General features: G+C 38.9%; 1 protein-coding gene and 1 non-coding gene across 2 annotated transcripts; one reads left to right on the top strand and one right to left on the bottom strand.

Moving 5' to 3' along the window:
- Nucleotides 1-1,645: 1,645 nt before the first annotated feature.
- LOC146472207 (uncharacterized) lies at nucleotides 1,646-22,950 on the top strand. Its single transcript, XM_085119610.1, has 8 exons — nucleotides 1,646-1,797; nucleotides 1,941-2,476; nucleotides 14,211-14,507; nucleotides 15,188-15,853; nucleotides 17,534-17,746; nucleotides 18,381-18,729; nucleotides 19,838-19,944; nucleotides 21,453-22,950. The coding sequence occupies exons 2-8, from the start codon at nucleotides 2,140-2,142 to the stop codon at nucleotides 21,971-21,973; spliced, it is 2,490 nt and encodes an 829-aa protein (XP_084975736.1). The 5' UTR covers nucleotides 1,646-1,797; nucleotides 1,941-2,139; the 3' UTR covers nucleotides 21,974-22,950.
- Nucleotides 19,490-19,562, bottom strand: Trnaa-agc (transfer RNA alanine (anticodon AGC)). Its single transcript has one exon. It is a non-coding gene; the product is annotated as a tRNA-Ala (tRNA).
- Nucleotides 22,951-23,052: the final 102 nt, after the last annotated feature.

Below are 23,052 nucleotides of genomic sequence, written 5' to 3'. Positions count from 1 at the left end.
GAAGAGTAAAGCTCAGGTGAAGACTGACTAACACGACAGGAATAGTAAATTACCGCAATTCAATGGTCAAAAGTAACGATTGGATCCACAGACTCAAAAGTGTGAACCGTAATTCGTCGAAATACATTGTCTTCGAGTTGTTTCAGGCGGTGCTTGCTTTCAACAGAAAAGATTTATTAAAATGTTTTTTTTTCCTTAATCGCATGAGGAAATGTAGGCGTAGTGTATGTAGGTTTTATGTTTTCGTGCCGCTTTTAATTCTCAGAATTATTTGTTTGCAGCAAGCTGTTGACTTGAATATGACAAATATAAAACGTCCACTACTAATCAATATGTCAACATATATTTTTGTAATTAAATGTCGAGCAGTTTCAAAGCTCTTTTTAATGCGTGCGTGCATGCATGACGAAATCTCAAAGCTTTCGCCGAATGAGTTGCTTCATGCTGTTGATTGGAGTTTCTACATCATGAATCAGAGCAAACAAACTTCAACTTGAATACTGATGGTGGTAAGACGTTAATAATTTCGCGTTATTTATAACTTCGAAAACAATATCAGTTGCCGCCAGAGATCATTTTTGCTGAGGAAGGTAACTGGTAATGTTGAAAGAGTGAACTGACGCAAGGTTAAATATGACAAAAAACGCGAAAAACTCAAACCTGCGTCTGTGCAGGTTTATGCGAAAGCGAAACTGCTTAAGTGTCTTCGCTTCATTTAGTAATTGTTTGTTTTTTTTATTTAATTTGTAATTCATAGATAATTTCTGCTTGCAATTTGTACAACTAAGGCTGCTATTTGGGGTTCTTTTTCGTTCCTTAAGAAACAATTTTAGCAAACAATTTTGTCAAAGTAACAAATTTTCAACAGTAGCTTTTAAGCTACTGTTGAGGACTCGAACAAATGTAAATTTGGGGTTCTCAAGCTCTCGATACAATTGTCTTTTATTAAAAAACATGCAAAAGATAACATCTTTAAGGGGAAAATAATTAATGCTAAGAAGCTAAAAGCGACGTTTTGCACGTCTAAGAATACTATTTTAGTCTTCTCAGACGTGCTAAACGTCGTTTTTGGGTTTCAGGGTTAATTATTTTCCCCTCGAAGATGTTATCTTTTGGATGTTATTTTAATAAAAGGCAATTGCATCGAGAGCTTCAGAACACCAAATTTACATGTGTCAGTCCGGCTTTGTTTTTGGACAATTAAAGTGGAATGGCGCGAAGGAGTTTACAACCGATCAGACGCCACTAAAACTGCTTCTTGAAGGGGCCTGATTCAACATGACTAGGTGGAAAAATTTATACCCATGGAATTTTTTCAACTTGTGCCGTGCGTGATGTGCGCTTTTAAAGACAAAGCAAATAAAAATTGCCGTCGGTGCTTGAGCGAGCGCACGAGATCCATACCCTGACATAAATTTCCAAGTTATCGATCGTCATGAAATTATCCTTTTCTTTCGTTTTTAACAACGTTGAGAAAATTTACATTTAAAGTGCTACAGTCGCTTACGTGATATTCTGAGCCCTCAAAGTTAGCGTCTCCACACCACTTGACAATGAAAGTTCTCGCTGCCAGAATTAAGGATTTATATTAGCTACACTGACCAAAATAAACCCAAGGCCATTACGACCGACGGACAACGTTAATCTGTTATTATTGAGCGGATGTTTCTATTCAGCCACGGGCGACCGCCTACCCGGCACGTCATTACGATGGTGTGTCGCAAGCTTTCAAACGGAGCAAATCACTGAACTTGCTGGCAACATTCATCTAGCGCTGGCTCATTTTCGCGAAATAAGGTGATTTTTCAGTTGCGAGCTCACCCAACGTGCGTTTTCTACGTATGCCCTATTAAGTAATTAAGTTAATTGTGTTGTTAGTGTGGATTTAGTAGAGTAATGCTTTCATGCACTTCAACATTGCGGTCTCGGCATTTGTTCAGTTCCTCAGGGTAGATTCAGCAAGCGCAGGGTGGCAAGTTTTGAACTGAGACGTTGCGACTTCTAAGCACTGGAAAGAATTGAGGGGATTGCGGTCGGCACAATTTTGTATTTGACAACGCGGTGAAGAAGCCATTCAGAGTCCAAAAAGCCTGGGTGGATTGATATTCTCAAAAAGATCGAGGTCGAGATTTGTCGACTATGGGCTCGCTGAACCATGAATTGCAATTTCTGCAAGGGAATCGCTTTTCGGAGGACTTGGAAACTTCAGAATCGCATGCACTTCGGAAGGAGAGGCAGATATCGCGAAAAATCCTCATATTTGCTTCTACAGTAGCAGTTACCGGGATTGTTTGTTTGGTGGTCGGAATTGCCTTACTGCGAATGAACGCGAGAGCAGAGGGTGACGAAGCTTTCTCGGCCAGTGAAAAGCCTGACGACACCAACGGAGCTGAGAACGGAGACCGTACAGTTAAACCTACTACGAGTAGAAACTTCACGGAGATTTGCAGCTATTCCTCGGAGTTCAAGAAATCAGGTATTAAAAGATATAAATTGTCTTATTATAGTTTAATTAATCGTTTGTTATAACTTCGAGGTAAAGAATCATCGGCTACGCACCATTACGCATAACTTTAGCGCTAATCGATTTTGATTAGATGTTTTACAATTTAAATAATGAAATGATTTTCTGCAGTAACTTTTGCATAGAACACTTGTCGTTTTTTGTCAATTATGTGGTCAGAGGTCAAAGTTACGGTGATTTGAGTAAAAGGCGAAAATGTGTTAATTATCCCATATTTACAAATGCACATTTTTGCATTTATCACTAGAGTTTTAAAGTTTTAAAGAAACAACGAAAAATTCCCCTTTGAGCGGACAAAATATTATTTGTGGTACTCCGAGTAAACGTCTATTGAAATCAAGGATTTAAAGAAGTTTTGCATATGTTTTGAAAACACTTAATGAATTTCACATTCCTCTTTCCAATAGGCAGGGGTTCTATAACGAGTTATGTGTTCGGTTTTGGGAAAAAAGCGAGAGGGCTTGTTTCTCTGTCAACCGCCTCGCGAAAAAGTGTAAATCAAATGCAGATTTAATAAACTTCAATAGAGCGGTTTTTGATGTCCTTAAGCAAGACATTTAATTGTCAAAGTGAGATGAAAAAGTCAACAAAGAGATGATTAGTTTATTCGATGGTCAAAACATTTAACGTTCGGTTGCTATGAAGAGCAATAATTAAAATTGAGACTAATCATTCGATTCAGTTGCAATATCTCCAAATTCGTTCTTCTTCCTTCAAGCTCCTCAGTATATTTCCTTCCGCGATCCTTCTTAGAATCTGCGCCTTGAGAGCAGATCTGCGGAAACAATTTTCGTGGCACCAGAAAAAGTTACATGAATGTCAATATTTGCTTCCAATTTTAAAACAAAAAATGAAAACAGGAAAATACGTGACCACACGGTAAGCGCTTGGAGATTCAGTTTAATTTTGTTCGCTAATGTTTGCGCGCAGTTATTTCGCGTTTTCTAGACAGCTTTTGACGAAATGTGGTTAGAAGGCATCAAAAATAGTTCGGAAAAATAACCTTAAACGAGGCATAAGGCGTTATAATTCATATTTTGGGGAACTAACTTATTCCGCAAGTGAAGGGTACAGTTTTATTTTTATAAGTTTTATTTGACCCAAATTAGTTTTTTCCACTGTTATTCCAAAAATATTAATAATTTCCCTTCCGAATTCTTAGTTTTGATAAGCTGTAGGCTATTTGTCTGGTCCTGTATGTTATTTGGTGCCCAACGGCGGTATGCAATATTTCATGAAAGAGTTGATGAGCCAAAATTGATAGATTACAGAAAAATCTCGGCCAAAATAGCATCGTGTTTTAATATTGTGCATTCCCGGAAACCACCAGAAGAAAGTCTAATTCCTTCTGAATAGATTCAGAGGGAATTCATATTTGAGGAGTTGAATGATTTAATTAAAATGCTTCAAAAGTTAGAACCACCTTGCGTAGCATGCTCATTGTGAGGCCAGCAGGGAAGTGATGCTAATACTTTATACCATATGTGTTTGGATTGTGCCGCTCGTATTAAAAATTAGTCACCTGCAGATCGATCCCAACGAAATTAAGAAATACCTTATACACAGGATATTAAATGAAATAAACGGCAAGGCAGGAAAGCAGAACTCAATTCCTATGGCAACATTAATGATGAATTCATTCACTGACTCCAGCATTAGAACTGCATCAAGCGTTGAAAGACGCTAACAAAACGCCAACTTGGTGGTTCGTTAGACCGGTTATGGCATACGGAAAAGACTGTTTGTGAATGAAAAATTATGAATTTGTTAGGAATAAAGAAACCGCGAATGTATTGACACCTTGTAGCAAAGAGAGAGGACAGACAAGAAGTTTGGCGCCTGAAAACCAAGAGGGTATTAAACAAGGACTATAATTTCAAAACGGCTTTACACTTGAAAAATAACGAAAAACGAACTTAAGAGCACCGAGGAAAATATGCTCCGTAACTCAGTCTTTTTTTAAAATGGCCAATCCTTTAATTTTTGCTTCCAGCCGGCTCAAAGCACTGTGCATTTATTGCTTGGAGAGATAAGGACAGGATGGAATTTTCAAAATGATAATTACTAAAATATCTAGTCGATGTATAATCAGGTTAAATTCTCCTGTGGACCTAGTGGCAATATTTGACATTCTTTAAAAAGATTTCTTGAATTTTAAACTTGTATTGACTGGAAGAACGGCTTCAGACACTGGAACATATAAAAATTATACTGAAAGAATAGCACCAGATGAAACCAAGGTTTGATAAGGTTAATTTTTGGAATCACGTGACGGTTGAGAATTTTTGACTACAGGATAAATCGAGTTTAAAAAGTTGTAGAAGATGGATTAATAACGTCTAATAATGATTGCATGTGCTGAACTCAAGATTTGCTGACTAAAGCTACAATGGAATTTTACAAATGGTAATTATAGAAATATGTGATCACCGGACGATGAACAATCACGAATTTTGCAATATTATAAGTTTATTTTATCCGAAAGCTAAAAAGCTAAACACTGTTCTTTAAGACGAGGGCATGCCAGGGAGTTGATTCAAACACAAGACTCATCATGTCCCCGATTTTGTTAACGTCTTTTAAGTAGAGCTATGCGTTGACTTACTCAATTTGATCTTTTCGAAATCCTCTGGTGATAAGTTTATAACTAATGTTCGAGAACACTACCTTTGGCCAATGTTACGAGCTGTTTCAAGTGTTTTGCAAAGTTTCTTACATGGATTTAACCTAAGAAAAACACGTTTTCGGTATGTCCGCTTCTCGGACAATTTAGGGGATTAACATTTTCCTACTTTACGTACTAAGCTCGAAATCACCCCAAAGAATTTAAACCGTCCTTTTCAACTACAATGAATCCCAATATCTAAGGCGATTATAAAGTTCTTACTTCCGAACAGATATTCTTCCAAAACAATGGTTTGTATGCCCCACAATAAAGCTTACGGCGCCGTACGATATTGGAGACCTTGCAGAAAATGGTCCCAACTTTAGATCCGATCTACAATGATTATACATTCCAGTTTGAACAATCCGGTATATTTTTTATTTTTAGCAATACAGTATTACAATCCTAAACATTTCACAAGACATGTTGTTAAAAATAAAGTTTATAGATAACAATCTTAGAGATAATTTTAAATTTTATGGCATATTTAAATGTTGTATGCTATGAAATACTGTGTCTTCTCTCTAAGACTAATTAGTCCTTTGATACTCTCTCTTTCATTACTCGCCGATTTAAATTACCTCTTGAAACAACACAAGACATGTCTTACAAAGCCACCGAAATCTGATGTCCACCGCATTGCTCGATATATGTCGTACTTTGGGTTCCAAATCTGATGTTAGACAGTTAAACAGCACAGCTGGAATGTCTGGCCACACTAGAATTTCATCCATAAATTCATAAACTAAAGCCGAATGAAGAGCGTAATAAACAGTATCACGGAAAGTACTGCCCAGCAACCTTTATTTGAATACCTACACAATTTCATCCATAAATTCATAAACTAGAACCGCATGTAAAGCATAATAAACAGTATCACAGGCAAGTACTGCTCCATAATTTTCATTTGAATGAAAGGCCCGGCCATTACGGACTTCACACGCAGACCAACTTTTGTTTCAAAACAAATATTAGCTACCACATTTAACAGGAGAGTAATTAAGAGTTTCATTCAACCTTGTAAAGCCATAGGAAATAGCTGCTCGATACCTTTCCTTTGAATGATGATACTAAAAATAATATAGCTAGTGATTCAGACAGAAATATGGGTCTGAACTTTTTGCTAGTAAGTAACTAAGACCCAGTGGAAAACTTTCCGTTATTCCGTCTTAGGTGGAAATTCTATTCCCATTTTCTTCAGATCAGGCCTTGGTTGTTCAAAGAGTGGATAAGTTCCTATCCAGCAGAAAATGTGTATTAGTTGGAGAACATTTTAAACCGCTGGAAAGCGATTTATTCACTGGATATCTCATCGACTCCGCTCTTTGAGTAACCGGGCCCTGACGTTTCAATTTGGCATTACAGACAAAAAGCCATAAGCAGGTATGAATGCAAAAAAAATAATAAATGATGCTAAAGCACCTTAAAAAGCAATAAGAGAAAAAGCAAAATGCCGGAAGTTCCAAACGAATTTTGTAGTCTGAATGTCGCCCCCGGAAAGAAAAAAAAAAGCAGATTCTAAAGTGAGCCCTTTCCTCCTCAATTCGCGTGCGTCATATTAAGTCCTTTTTTTATCTTTTTAAGTACCGTATTTTTTTCTTTCTCTCTCTGCCCTATCGACTTTGACTAGACAACAAAGCATGTTTGAAATTCCTGGTTGATATCATTCTCATACAAATTCTAAACAGAACTGAAAGAGAAGCATTTCACATGATGACAAAGTTATCATATCACTCGATTTCCTTAAACACATTGACTAAATATAGTGAGTGAGGTCAAGCGAAGCTAACGACGCATAACACTATTCAATCTCTGACACGTATATACACCACTCCAGAGCCGATATCACGCGCAGCCGGGCCGACATCGTCGTTATCTTTACCCGGCTCTCCGCACTCAAAAGCTAGGCTTTAGGGCGTGAATATTGATTTCACATCAACAAACATGATAAGTTATCGCGTGCACGAAAACCGAAGTGTTTCCTTTAGATGTCTGTTTGAGTCCTACTTGCGGTTTTCCTCGCCCTTCCCTTGCTAAAGAGCGTACAAATTCAAAATTCCAAGGGCTCTTCAATATTACTTAATATGCAACTGTATTTTTAAAGACAAATACAGGTACAGGACAAGAGCACGGGATAGGAGAATGAATTTTATCGAAAGATTCGAGAACTCATTTTTCTCTTTCTCGTGTCATTTGCCCTTAAAAGGGGCATTTTTGCAAGCCAACTCGATGTCATAATCTGCTAAGGATTTTTAACTCCATTTTCAAGTGGTCGAAATTATGAGGAACGAATATTATTCTGCAAGTCTACAAAATCCTCGCTCTGACGAAGAGTTAAATGCTAGCTTGAACCGTCGTCTTTCGAGTCTCTTTACGGTAACCAAATTACCTTAAGTTATCAACTTAGTTGATAAAACCAGATATTCGTTTCCAAAATCATGTTTGGCCCGTTTTTTGCACCTAAACGGCGGCGATAGTTTTATCTGTCGATAAACAAAGAGAATTAGTTCCCCAGTTGCGAAAGTTCCAGGTGAGGTGACCAGAGAAAATTCCGTGTTTTGGTCGGAGTGAATGCGGAGGAAATTAAGGCCATTAGAACCGGTTCAGTTCACGCGTGATTCCATGGAAAAGATCTGTTTGGTTGCATTGTCAGGAAAGTACTGCTGCCAGCCTGAATCAAAGACATTCTACAAGAAAACGTAAAGAAAAAAAACGCAAATATTTCCTAAGATGATATTCATTTCGGGCCCTTAAGAGCGATGTTGTGTACGCTTAGAACGTAGTTTGAATTTTGAAGCCGCAAGAAATTTTAGAGGATTATGAGGATCCAATCCCCGAACGGTACGAGCCCCTGATAGCTTTTGAAGACCCTAGGCCGCCTTATTTCGCAGTCCCTTCCAAAACTGAACTGATTTTTCCGTAGTGCAAGGTTCTGAGCTGGCCAAAGTGGTATCCGGTCGTTTTGCTACACCGCAGTTTAGTCGATTCACTACGTTTTAAAATGGACAAATTCTCTAATATTTGAGCTCAATTTACTCCTAACAGTGTGAAACGCAGAAAAACCATGAAATAATCACATTTTCTTACTTAACGGTGTAGCGAAACGACCGGTAAGCCGAGCTAGTTCTTCATCGGTGACAATTCTATCCGAACTTCCTGGAGCAGAAAAAATCATCCGACCTGATGCGATACCGAAAAACAAAACATGTTCCCTTTTAATAAATCGTTCAAAAAAGGCAACCTTTACAATTCGTTTACAGACAAAATGAGTGTCAACGTTGTACTGGTTTACACACTGGAAGTGCTGCTTAACAATAAATTTCAATTGATTCAATGTCGTCACACTTCTGATCAACTGGCATTTATTCTGACATACGTAAGAAACGGAACAACCTTCTCATGAGAATGATGTATTGTTGATTGAGTGACACAAGCAAACTCAGAAGTGTTCCTATCAGGAGTCGAACCTAAGACCTTCCGATTACTAGTTCGTATGCTCTACCACTGAGCTACAGGAGACTCGTGGGAACTAAGGCTATTAAGCTAGGTTCATGGGACAAACTTCCTGCATACTGCTAGGATTGGGATGTCAATGTGTAGCATATGCGCAAAAGAATAAATGTGACGCTATATAACCTTCCTAAAGGAACGTTTTATGGAGGAATTAAACATGCGACGTCGAATTTTTCTCTCTCTTTCTAAACTTGGGTGCGGTCTCCATCTCCAATAATTCAACTCCAGGAAATTTCACCTACATTTGACATTGAAAGCTAGTTGGAATGATCGCGACGACGTTTCAAAAAACAAGAATTCGTTCAGTTTCGCTGCCGTCGCCCTCGTCATTGCTAAAGCTCCCTAATGTCTGTTCCGAACGACTTAATCACCTCGATTTTTGGACAATACTCGGTGTAAAAATCTTGTTTTGTCACACGATAGTTCTGCTGGAGTTTACTGGTGAGTTTGGGAGGTTTTTACACTCCAATTGCGACGAGACATTGGCGTATTCTTTGGTGAAGGGTCACCTCAAAGTCCGGCGCTCCTAGCACTGGTTTTTCTTGTTCCTTTTAATTAGTTTTCGGAAGACAAAAAAGTAACGTTTCAGTTTAGGAAAAAAGGACAGCAAGGATTTCTTGGAAGCCAAACGGCAGCTCGAAATTTCGGAGGTAAGATTCGGTTTGTTAAATCTTTCCGCAACTGGAATTTTCAGCTACAAACTCTGAACAGATCAAGTGTGTTAGCTCGTCGAAAATTATGTAAATGCCCCTGAAACGACTGGGGAAACAGAAAACGACAATTTGCGTAAATTTCTCCGTTGGTTGCTCCTGATGAGGTTGTGAAATGTTTCGGCGTACGTGGATGAAATCCTAAGGCTGCATGCATTCAATGTGGTTCTGTTTAGAAGTTATGCTGGTCAAGCTGGTTCTAAATCTTTGAATGGAATCCTAAAGTATGACCATTCAAACGAGTCAAGTTATTCAACATCACTCTCATGCGGTACTGACGTTTTATTAGTTACCGTCACGAGAAATTTCATGTCCTAGTCACGTAGTACAGCAACGGCAAACAAATATACCAAAAAGTGTAATACACCTGCAGAGTGGTTGGTTTGGTTATCAAGCCTTTTGCTTTTTTGACGTTCTCGTTGCCGTGACTGTCATCGTTCGCCTAAAGCTCCCTAATCGCCAAAGCAAACCGTTAGCTGCAGTGAGCGCGTATTTAAACAACTACCTTGTTCAGCACGGCAAAAAGGACCTCTGGAATGCACTGCTAATTAACATCTTCCATTGCACGGTTTATGATTTCAGTCATAGACTCAAACGTCAACATGTACAATTTATTATGATAGCATTTAAACAATCCTTTCCTGTGGTGTGTTTACAGCGCGATCTGTTTCCATCTTAAGTCTGTCAGAGAGCCAATTTTAAAGTGCAACCATCCAAGTGAAAGCCATTGAGCAGTACTTGCGCAATGTGCAATTAATTTTGCATCATTTTAGAAATTTAAAATGTGGATTTTTGAGGGGTCCTCTTGTAAGTAAAAGGTTTACGTAAGTACTTCAAGCTAATGAATATTGGTAAGTGCAATTTTTCAGAAATAACGTATGAATAATTAATAATAATAAATGACTTACAGAGCGCTATTTTGCAGTGGTTTAACGGCGCTTGACAACTAACATTCATTATGCATTAAAAGTAAAATTATAAAATCTCTTTTGAAAACCACCCCTTTGCCTCCTTGAAAACTGATGGCGTGGCTAAATTAGCATCCAGGATGATCATCTTCGTGTGGTGTGACACTGTGGCCTATATAACACCCGCCCTTGTATACATACCTCCCCAGTGCTTAAGGATGAGCTCGTTATCCGAAGCACTTTACTAGAGAGTTCATTAGCAAGGACATTAAGTGTTTCAGAAGCTTGTACGTGCTTAAAGAAATGTTCCAATATTTAAGTGCTTTGTGCCTCTAAACATAAGATATATAAGTAATCCTGCTAATTCATGCCGGCTTGGAATTGTAATTCTTAATCCTTTCACCCTTGAGAAAACACGCAAAATTAAAAATGTGTAAAATACACTCTTTTTTTTTTATAAGAACATCTAATTTTGGAGCTGAGGCTGAACGTTCTTATATATTTTTTGCGATTTGAGGCTGAAAACGTTCTTAAGATGTTCTTAAATTACATGATATACACTACATGTATTTTAGTAAATCAATGTGGACGTGACCAGGAAACCTGTCAAAGGGCATTGCCTACTAAGATATGGTATCAAGAACTGCTGATTATGACAAACCGAGATGTATGTCGCCATTGTTAACAGGGCCGTACATAGCGCGGGGGCAGAGGGAGCAGCTGCCCCCGCCAGGAAAACTCAGTTTGTTTCTAACATCACACTGATCACAAGAAAATCGACTAATTGACTGAAAAAATATTCCTTCAATGTGAATTCCAAATAATTATTTTGGAAAATCTTTTGAGGCAAAAGCCAGTACCGGTTTTCTTATCAAAATAATGATTTGTTTGGGCTGCCTATGGTTTAGAATTTGGCGTGTAAATAAAGATTGACAAGCCTACGCCACTTTCTGGCGCGTGTTTTAGCCTTTTTAAATCTAGCTTATACAAGTATGTTTTTTTTTTTCAGAGGTAAATTGGTTTTAAATGCATGCGCTGTTCGCAAGTATTTGTAGCGGGTTTGGATTTAACCATCATATGTTCATCATCCAACAGGTCATTTGCGCCTAGTGATTTTTGAGTTGCCTGTTTTGAATTCTCTTCGCTTTGAATATGACCTCTTATTCCGTGTGTTCAACGACGGTGTTTTTGATGCCAGATAGGGCATTTCAGCTGGGTTTGGCTTGGCTCTTTTAAGTGCTTGATAGCCTTATATGCCTTTCTTGTTGAGATTTGTGTAATGTTAGGACAGAAATTAATCATTGCTTGTATCATGCAATGAGCTTCATCCTGTAATTGTTGCAATGCCGGGCCCGGCTATTAGACAGTGTTTGTCACAAGGAGTTGTGTTTCTTGGCACGGCTATTTGGTTTTTTGGTTCTCTAGCAATCGTTGTAGCGTGTTATAGAGCTATGCAACGAGTCACAGTAATACTTAAAAGGCTTGAATTGCAGTTAAATAACGACTGTGTTTTTGCAAATGCTTCGCTCCACTGATATAGTGCGTTTGAATTGTGGAAGCTTAGTGATTTTCTCCCTTTGTTTACAGCAGTGCATCGACTGTGTTTTAAAATGAGTGATAATATTTGCTTAAAGCTAAACAAGACATAAACTCCATGAAAAGTGACATGACAATTTAAAACAAAAAGCATCGGTGTATTTTTTTTCTCTAAACGTCGTGGAGGCAACTTTCTGTGTAGGAGTGAAAACAAAATAAGTGTCCAACTAGAAACCCTGTCTGTATACGGTAGACCCCTGTGAGGGATGTGTGGAGTTTGCCCCCACAGACAAAAAATCCTAGGTACGGCCCTGGTTAATGTTATACAAAACATGCCCTGAAGTAGCTTGGTTAACTTACATTTGTTACCTTGATTTTATATACAGATTAGCAAAATAAAAACGTTCTTAATCAACTCTCAGCCTGAGGAACGTTCTCAATAAGTTCTTAAAACTTTGGTTAATCTCAGCCTCGATGTTCTTATAAAAAAACATAGTGTACAGCAAAACCAACAAGGTCATAACTTAAGACCCCTCCGCGGTTCCTGCGAATGCAAGTTCAGTGCTTATACAGAGTTTTACGGAATGGCTGTTGACCAATCAGAGTACTCGCTCACTTCATATTATTTACTATTATTGTTTTCTGACTCTTGAAAGTAACATATATGAAATTCATACATTTGAACTGCAGATGAAAGAATAAGTAAGTGAATGGCCATCGAAGATATGCATGCAACGCAGTGTGAAAAGAAAGACAGAAAGTCAGTTCGTGTAATGTTTAAACAATGCGCAGCAGTGTTTTACCGGGTTTAAAACCACGAAGCTCAGCCGAGTGGTTTTAGACCCGATGAAACACGTGCTGCGAGTTTTTTGAACGGCTTTAAAAACATTCCTGGAAAAGCGTGTGTCAATAGAGTTCATACCAATTACGCTTTTCTGAACGTTGGAAATTAGCATACGAGAAAAACACCGCATACTAACGAGGAGTGTTTTATCAGCTGATAAAACACCGCATACTAATAAGGAGTGATAAAACACCTCATACTAATAAGGAGGTTTATCGATATAAAGTCACTGCACGCGATGTATTATCGACCATTCGACAGGTCAATGTGCTTATGAATTATTAATGAGGTTTTGAAGAATTTGTAATATACCCTTAGATGTGATGAGAAATTCAAATAGGTCCTCAACAACAAATTAAGTAGTCGCGTTTGTTTCAAAAAAGATGCAATACGGCTACATACCAGCGCTCTTTGCCAGATCATGCCGTATCTGAAATACATTGCCAGGGCACATTACCCGATAAAAACCTTGCCTTACGTACATATAAGGGAAGTTTATCAATCATTATTTAAAGTAATTAATGCTCTGTATAATATATATGATCAGGAAACTTCCGTTCTTGGAAGTTCATTTGTCTTAAAGAGGAAGTATCACAAGAATTTGATGTCATTTGAAAACCCCAAAACGTTTGTCTGTCAACAGAAACAAGAAAATAATTGTCTAGTTTTGTTGTAAATTATCACCCCAGTGAAACAAAACTGTCGATTAGTGCCTCTAGTCAAAGACAGAGTAGGTTGAAATGGACTGAAACTTAAAAAAAATGTTAGGCTAATTTTTTTTTTCAAGTTCTCGCATTTGTTTCCAAAATGCGCTAGAACAGATCAAGAGATGTTCCTTTCAAGAATTGAGTTGATTTCTTTCCTCTCGTTGTTCTATAATTATTTTGTTGCTAAGTTAAGGTCTTATATCACCATTTTTTTAAAAAAAGTGGTCAAAAACACCATGGCACTTCCCCCTTTAAGTGTAACAGCGCCCGCGGGCTAGCATGCTTTCCATATTGCTGCTTCTAAATCTTATTTATTTTTACTCAGTTTTTTAGGTGTGAGGGGACCACTGTAATTGGCTATTGCTGTAGTAGTTCCCCTGCCTTTATTTGCACTGTTTTGTTGTTATCTAATTGTCCATCATTCTTGCTTGTGTTGTACATGGCGAAGCTAAATAAAAATAAAAAATTGTATAGAATAAAAAATATATGATCGAACTGCGAATGAATAACAATATACACTTAATGCATGGTCTTGTTTTCCCGAGAGTCCTGAGGGAAAACATCAGGACTCGAGGGAAAACAAAACTAACTAGTTTCCCGAGGGACATTTAGACTTTCCCTTCAACAATCACCACAAAACAAACAAACAAACAAACAAACAAATAAGAGGGCAACAACTGCGGAATTGTATCCCGGTCGGGATACATTTGTATTTGATCAGGGGAACGTGACAAAGAATCAACCAATCAAATTGTGCTCGTTTTGTTGAGTGAAAGTCTAGGTATGATTTCTGACTCTTATAGGTCTCCTCGACTTTACAAAGAAACTAAAAGTTATTTTCTACCAGCTGCATCCGTATGAAGTGCCGTACAAGCCTCGAGTCTCTCCGGACGAGGTCAAAGATAACTTTAAAGCATTTAATCCAGTTCCCTCCAGCATCAAGGATATCGCTGATACTTCAGTGTCGTTATTACAAGAACTCAACACTCTTCATATCAACACTGAACTACTGAAGGCAAGGGAAGCAAAGGCAGTCGCGGAAATGAAACACTTCCTGCAGCACAGCTTTGGAAATGTGTATGACTTTGACTATTACTCAGGTACTTAACTTTAGTCATGTTTTGCTGGCATTAGTTTGGTGCACGTTCTTTTTTTTGTGTGTCATATTAAGAGAAACCGTTTGCTGTTGGTTGAGTTGATGAACGTTAAACTAGAAAACTGTTAAGAACTGATAGGTAGCGACCCCTGTCGTTTTCCCTTTAAAGTCCTGCGAACCCCAAACAATCCTACAACACTTGTTATAGACAGCCATCGTTCAGTGAAATCCGGATCCATTCTTTTTCTTGTTCTACACAACAACTCGACACTGATACTTTTCCATGCTTGCTCAGTAACATGTATGCATGAATGCCTGAATGAATGAATTAATGAATGAATGAATGAATGAATGAACGAACGAACGAATGAATGAAAGAATGAATGAAAGAATGAATGAATGAATGAATGAATGAATGAATGAATGAATGAATGAATGAATGAATGAATGAATGAATGAATGAATGAATGAATGAATGAATGAATGAATGAATGAATGAATGAATGAATGAATGAATGAATGAATGAATAGATGAATGAAAACTTTATTTAAGTGTCTATGTTTTTAGCTATAAGCTAATGGGGGACACTGTAAAATAATATGTTAGATACCTGACAAAAATCACTAAAAAAAAATAAATAAATAAAAATGCAATCGTTTTGTTTTCCTTGTGATTTCCCACAGGTCAGTGGATGCTGGGACCAAACCGATTCTGTTACACGGAAATCATCGCTCGGTTACCGTTTCATTTTCGTGCATTTCTGAAGAAACTCTCGCCAGAGACAATGGAAGATATGGAAGTCATTATAGAAGCTTTGAAAAGTTTTGGCGAAGGAATAAAACAATATCACGAAAACATCAAACTTGGAGTAAAAGTTGGAATGGTCGGGTCGATTGAGGAATGTAGGGTAGGGTTGGATTGCATCAAACAAGTTTACCCCATATTAGCGGAGAGTTTCCTCGAAGAGGACATTATGATGGAATCTTTTCGATACCCATTTTTAACTGGAGGGTTTATCGTGCGATTTATAAAATCAAACGCGTCAGAACACTGGTTCCAAAAGCATGGAGAACCTTTGGACCAGTCAATGGCAGAGAGCTTAATAAACTTTGTAGGCGTCCCCTTGGCGAATTTTCTGAGATACTTGACGGAGGAGCACATGAAGCATTGTGTGCCCAGTAATGTGTCCAGCGGACTCTTCAATCGGCCTGTGAGTTATATGTATTATAATGGAGAACCTAATATGTCTGAGCCCACGAGTAAGCGACTTCCCACCGGAGAGCTCATAAACGGGAAGGATGGATACCAGAGGACCATGCGTTTTTTCACCTCTACCAACGATACCGCTGGTAAGCAATGTTACTTTCACTTTTTGTTACTTCAGCGCAACGCGAATACTAATTGTATGTACTTTCCTGATTGATCGACTGACCAACTGTCTTGCTGACTGACTGATGGATGGATGGATGGACGAATTGTTTGATTTATTGACTGATTCACTGACTGACTGTCTGATTAATTTATTGATTTACTGACAGTCTGTCTGACTGATTGACTGACAGACCTACAGACTGATTGATTGATTGATTGATTGATTGATTGATTGGTTGATTGATTGATAGACTGTTTGACTGACTGACTGACTGACTGACTGACTGACTGACTGACTGACTGATTGACTGACTGACTGATGGATGGATAGATGGATGGATGGATTGATTGATTGATTGATTGATTGATTGATTGATTGATTGATTGATTGATTGATTGATTGATTGGTTAATTGATTGATGGATTGATTCCTTCATTCCTTCCTTCCTTCATTCATTCATTCATTCGTTCGTTCGTTCGTTCGTTCATTCATTCATTCGTTCGTTCGTACGTTCATTCATTCATTCGTTCGTTCGTTCGTTCATTCTTTTATTGGTAAATGGGTGTGAGTGGGTTGGTCGGTTGATTAATTGATTGATTGGCTGGACTGATTTGTATCTGCGTTTGACAGATTCTTGCACTCTGCGTCAATGTATACTTTTGGCACATTATCGGTGTGTGTGTGCCGTACCACGAATAGGTGTATTAATGCATCACGTACGTCGCGTTTCATAATATTTTCAAAGTCAAGTGCGAGATAAATCAGGCCAACAGTTGCGTTAGTTTTCTGTTTTTCAACTGACTTATGAATGTCTCGTTTTCACCTCGCCTTTATAGAAACCCATTCTTGCTTGAGATATAGGTTCTTCGTTAAAAATAAATTTTAAAAAACTGTCACTTGAGCTGTAAACAAACGACCGGCATTTGCTGTGTATTGCAACGCCAGACTGAGAAAAGTTAGACGTAATATATCAAACACGAGACACAGTGTTTCATCACATTTCAGACACCAAGAAGAGAGTTGAAAATACGACGCGTAGCGGAGTATTTTTGACGAACTTCGAGGTTTTTGATATTGTGATGAAACACTGTGACGAGTGTTTGATATAACTTCTCCAACAAACTGATTTTGAAGGGGAAATTAAGGCTGCAAAAATGAGGAGTTTTTCATCAGATTTCCAAACACGTCACGGTGCATGATTTTCTTTGTCTTTGGCTTTTGAATTATTAATGAGTCTGTGAATGGGATATAAGCAACAGCTTGCAGTCTGACGGGGTTTATGATGTGTCTGGGGGTGGTGGGGGGTGAGGGGGCTTAATTCCTCGGGTTTTTAATAGGGTGTTCCGGCCGGTTCTCCAAAGTCGCTTCTCCAAATTGCGTATCTCAAATGGCAAATAGCGGTTTCATTGATGTACCAAAAAATGGAAAGAATCCATTGTTTAACAGCTCTCGCGTTTTTCTTTTAAAACTAAAGCCGGTTTATGACAGGAAGCAAGACCATGAGTCCCCAATTTCAGACACATATAGGAACTAGTAGTATTGCCAACCGTGAATTTGCCAAATTACGTTTGCCGTCTGAAAACGCTTGGTGAAACATGCCATAGCTGTGAGTTGCTTTTTGATACTAAACTTTTTTCCCTTTCATGTACGCGCCAAGAATCTGTCCATCAAATGGGCTGGTCCTTATTAAAGTCGCTTTACCCTGAAGCTGTACACATAGCTAAGACGATAACAGGACTGGACAACGAGACCGCGGCTGTGCAATCATTTCGCCGGTTTATCCAGTTACCATCTATGTACTTCAACGAAGAACCTTTCCCTAAAAACGAATCTGACGAGAGAGCGTACAGAAAGTGTCATAGTGAGAGAGGTAAGGTTTATTTATTTATTTATTTATTTATTTATTTATTTATTTATTTACTACTTTAATGACAAAGCGCAGAGACCACGTCGTTAATAAATGCATCGTCAGCTCAATCTGAACATCATAAATACATAGAAGATATTACACAGGGAAACGAAGATACGAATTTTATTTTCGAGTGGTAAAAATAACATTTTACGAAGGAGCGCAGCGAGTGAACAAAACATTGTTTTTAGTACGAGAAAATAGAATTCATATGTTCAAGCCACCGTGTAATTTTCTCTTTATTATATAGACAAATCTATCGCTCACCATTTTTCATCTTCTGTTTGCACAAACAACCGCTAAAAGCGGGAAACTGACGTCAAAGATATCTTCACTAGTGAAGATATGGAACATAGGTCTCTCGGATCCCGGAAGTAGTTTCGTATCAATTTTACGAGTGGTGTATTTTCCAGTAAAACACTCCTGTCTATTCAACAAAATCATAACGATCTAGACTACTGAGAATTATTCAAAACACCTGAAAGGCTTGTTATTAATTTGGCCTCGCTTCAAGCTAAAGCAAAAGCTCTAATCTCTCATCCTTGCTCAATTCTATTGCCAATGCTTGTGCTTGTTGTTCTTTTTGACATTCCAGCGGCACGTGACTTCTGCCCTGTTCGTTATGCTGCCATGCAGCGCTGGTTTGAATTTTCGCGCAGCACACTGAGCCAACTAGAACCCAAGCTCCTGCAGATGTTTCACTGGCCCCTTGGCCCTTTGAAGACCACCCCGGTCTGCCCCGTAGCGATATCTGTGAACTTTATGCCGACCACTTCAGCTCAGAGTTACACTTCGAGTTATAGGAGCTGCAAACGACCCGCGTTTTTCCGAATGCCTTTCTTCTTGGACCGAATGGGTCCGAAGTATTCCGAGTGGACGACGAGCGCCCACGAAGCCAGGCCGGGGCATCACCTGCAGTCGCAGGGACACGTGGAAAATTTCCTGTAAGTTGATTGGTCCTTCAAGTGTCAGTCACTAGCAATACAAACTGCACATAAAAAGCTGAGGATCGGAAGGTAGTCGCTCGTAAAGGTTTATGGGAAGTCCGAGCTTTTTACTTGTGTCTCAATGCTTTAATGGACTCGGCACTTCCAAGAATTCTTAATACATTTGATTAAGGCCTATAATATCAGACCACAAAATGTCTGTTGAACTTGTATCAAATCAAGGAGAAATTAATTACTTTTAGTAGCTTCATGTTACAGAAACGGAGTAAGCAAAAACAGTTGCATCAACGAGTGTAATGTTAGTCAGGGTTGGGGTGTTATACAATAAATCCCGAATAAAATGAACTGCAAGGCCAAAACTTACTGGCCGTAAAACTGAATATCGGTCTTCTTTTTGAAGCAGCTCAGGAAAGTTTAGAAAATTGTTTTTAGAGTATTGTCTATACAAACAAAACACTTTGTGGTGGAAGGGGGGTGGGTATGGACAAAAACAGACCACCCTCTTTTCTGCAATAAGTGGTCCGATTACAGTGGTAGATGACTACCCAGGACTAAAACCTTGAAGATAAATTTTTAGGTTTTACGCTGCAACCGAGGTCGTTATATGGAGTTACGTTCTATGTAATATTAAAAACATTTGAATATTAATATATGAAACATATATTTCAACAGCGAGTAAAAGATTAAATAGAAGAAAGATCCTCGCAGTTATTAACGCAACTTAAGCAGTTGCGAAAAGAAAGCCTGATAAAGCTTAAGGCTTAAACGGAATTCGAACCCATGACCTCTGCAATGCTGGTGCAGTGCTCTACCAACTGAGCTATCAAGCCAACTGGGAGCTGGTCATATGAATATATGTTTCATCTATTCATATTCATTTATTCATTGTTCACGGGTATTCACGAACTCACAATATGACCAGCTCCCAGTTGGCTTGATAGCGCAGTTGGAAGAACACTGCACCGGCATCGCGGAGGTCATGGGTTCGGATCCCGTTCAAGTCTGAATTTTTTCATGCTTTCTTTTCGTAACTTCTTAAGTTGCGTAAATAACTGCGAGTGTCTTTCTTCTATTTAATTGCAAACTTTTGTTTGTTTTTCCTCAGGGACTGGTGCGGTCCTCTGGTAAGTGCGTTGGTTAAAACAAGATACATTGCATTCTCAGAAGGATGGGCACTGTATGCAGAGAATCCTCTTATTGCTATGGAAACAGGTTTGAAAGCATTCTTGATAGGCCATTTCCCAGTTGCTTTGAGCCTCATTATGAAAGCGAGGACTGCTCATAGTTTTTATTACAAAAATTACTTTTCATTAATCTACGAATAAAACTAATTTTCACATAAAATGCTTTAAAATCTTTGCACTTAGCCTCGCCTTCGTACAAAGCAACTCGGAAATGGCATGGTAATGGTAATGCATTTATATACCGCATTTTCTATTCATATATATTCAAATGCGGTTTACATCAGCATATGTCCATTAGCGACCTCATCCTACCCACCCAACCCATGAAATCATGAAACAGCACAAAGACCAGACCAGCACACCGGGAACTCCGTGCCCTACGCTTTGCGATTAGTGTCTGGGGTCTTTAACGTTCCACAGGGTTATGAACATTGAAGTGTTGTGAGACGGGGCCTACGGTTTATCGTCCTTATCCGAGAAGACTAGAAAGTCTAACCATTTGCAGATGTCATTACAAAGGCAGCACTTTCTCCTCAGTTATTAAAAGACCCTGAGTGTTGGTCCGGCCGGGTTTGAACCCACGACCTCCCGCACGGTAGTCCGATGATCAATCAACTGAGCTAACCGGTCGGCGGTTTACTATCCCTTATCAGAAAACTGAAAAACCTGTGTTTTAGTTGGTTCCCTGTCACTAAGCTACCATCCCATATCCAAAGTCTCAACTGAAACATTTTACTTGGATACTCCTCACATCTCTCGTGAATTGTCTCACTCGTTCGTCTTGGAATAAACGTGTTGGAATATTTTAAGCCTGGTGAATAAATGAGAATGATGTATTCAGTAAGTGACACAGGCATACTCGTAAAAAAAAAACCGCGTGCTCTTATCAGGAGTCGAACCTAAGACCATCCGATTACTAGTTCGGATGCTCTACCACTGAGTTACAGGAGATCCTGCATACTGCTCGGATTGGATATGTCTGTGTCACTTACTGAATAATACATCATTCTTTCGTCTTGTAACTATCATTTTCATTTTCTTCTTTCACACTTGATAATTTCACTTTTTTTCTTTTTCTTTTCTTTTCTTTTCTTTTAGGCTATTAGGTAATCGTGGTAAAGTGTGACATCATGACCAGTCTTGAACAGTATATTGTAGTTCAGGGGGGGGAGGAGGTGGGATACTCCCTATAATGAACTATAAGGAGTACCTTTTTCATGCTGGAGGTATATAAAAGGGTAGGGATTTCACTAGTTGAAGTATAGAATAGGGTAGGGAGAACTGTCATTTAGGCATTAAGAAGGATAAGCGTTTGGACCTCGGGGGGAAAATCCCGTATAAGTTTTCTTGAGTATTCTTCCCCCCCCCTCCCCCCCCAGGTATTGTAGCCCTACCCGCCTCAATTACCTTTCCTTTTCCTTTATTTGCAGGTAGAGCTGAACCACAATATTTTGAATGAATAATTAAAAGATTGAAAGATTGAAGTAGTATTACGTGTCTTATTAGGCTGGCTTTGGCTTATTTTTCTTTTCTCAGATGTGTACGACGAAAAGCCTCTCAGACGCTACGGAATGTTAAAATGGCAAATTTGGCGCGCACTACGCCTCATTGTGGATACAGGCCTTCACTTCAAAGGCATGACACGTGACCAGGCCATTCAACTTTTTAGCGACTATGCCTGGGACGATACCGACGTGGCGCGAAAAGAAGTCACGCGATACCAGAGTGGGCCAGGCCAAGCGACCGCGTATATGATCGGTCAGCGAGCTTTTTTGGACATGCGCGAGAACGCCGAAGAGAGACTGGGGTCAAAGTTTGACATACGGGACTTTCACTACTACTTGTTATCGCATGGGCCGGGTCCCTTAAGTTACGTGGCCGAGCAAATTGACAATTACGTGGAGTGCACATTGAATGGTACATTCCCCGGATGCGAACAGTTTTTTGCCGCGGAACACGAGAGAAAACGTTTTATTCAAGGACGGGGATACGATTCAGAACTGGAGTGGGATCACTCAGAAGAATTTTACTTTCCTCCTGAAATTCATGAATTATAATTCGGTTCAAGAAGACAAGGGCCTTGCTTGGCCACAAACGTTATGTTCGTGCCTTCGCTGCTGGAAATAATAACTTCGAAGCCCATTTTCCAATTCAAAATATTTGAAACAAAACATATTTGGTCATTGGCAATCGATAGGTTGCTAGTTGGAAAAGGACTGGAAAAAAAACATAATCGATGTGGTTCCTGGATGAAAATTGATTCCTTAAACCCGAAAAATTGTCGACGAGGAAAACAAAAATTCGTTGTCATTCGGCATAAAGAACATCTTCAGTATCGACCGAGTGTCGCGTTTGCTTTGGTTTTGCTTTACCATGCTCTGTGGTTGGCAAGCAAAATTCGCGCCACTTTCACAACCAATGAGAAGCAAAACCAATCCCAGTCGTTACTTCCCCGCGCATGTTTTCCCGCGCTTGACGCCAGTGACGTGAATTTTCCTTGAATTCTCATTGGTCCATTGCGTTGTTTACGCCTGTTGTGATTGGCCAGAGTAATTACTTTAGTTTTGGTTTTACAACCGGCACTAAGTTGAAAGTCGTCCTATACGGAGCATTAGAGTCATTCTATTTTATAAACTTGTATAATTAGTCCGGTCTGGTTGTATTAAAGGAGAGAGTGTAATGAAAATGGACTTAAATATTGCATAAATTAAAGCGAGCCCCTATACTTTGGGCAGCTCTTTTGGAAAGTATGACTTTCCTCTTTCAATGTTTTCGGCACAAAAAGCCGTGATTAACGACATTAAAAGGAAGACAAGTGCTATAAATGGCATGATTAATGCACTATGTTTAATAATAGAGAATATATTTCCAGACGGAGGACATTTCAGAGGTAAAAGGATGTATGCAAATGCTTAAGATTTAACGATTTTAAAATTGATGTAAGCTTATGTACATAACGCGTCCTGTTCCTATGATATAAATACGTTTTGTATTAAAAGAGAATATGTAAATACAGTTGTAAGATTGACACTCAGTCTCAGTTCATGGACTTATTTACACAACAGAAACACTCTCAAGGAACTGGTTACAGCAGGTTTGTTCGAAGAGGACCCACCTTGAGTTGGGTATGGGGCTT

Source organism: Pavona decussata, unplaced genomic scaffold (genome assembly GCF_977016875.1).
Source record: "Pavona decussata unplaced genomic scaffold, jaPavDecu1.1 SCAFFOLD_100, whole genome shotgun sequence".
In the NCBI taxonomy this organism is placed as follows: Eukaryota; Metazoa; Cnidaria; class Anthozoa; order Scleractinia; family Agariciidae; genus Pavona; species Pavona decussata.
Note: the sequence above shows the minus strand (reverse complement) of the source record. Positions and strands in the feature narration are given on the sequence as shown.

Bases quoted from the DNA above. Each gene is read 5' to 3' on its own strand.
- LOC146472207 (XM_085119610.1), top strand. From the start codon at position 2,140: ATGGGCTCGCTGAACCATGAATTGCAATTTCTGCAAGGGAATCGCTTT. The intron at 2,477-14,210 runs GTATTAAAAGAT...TGACTCTTATAG, and splicing joins CTCGGAGTTCAAGAAATCAG to GTCTCCTCGACTTTACAAAG. The intron at 15,854-17,533 runs GTAAGCAATGTT...GTACGCGCCAAG, and splicing joins CTCTACCAACGATACCGCTG to AATCTGTCCATCAAATGGGC.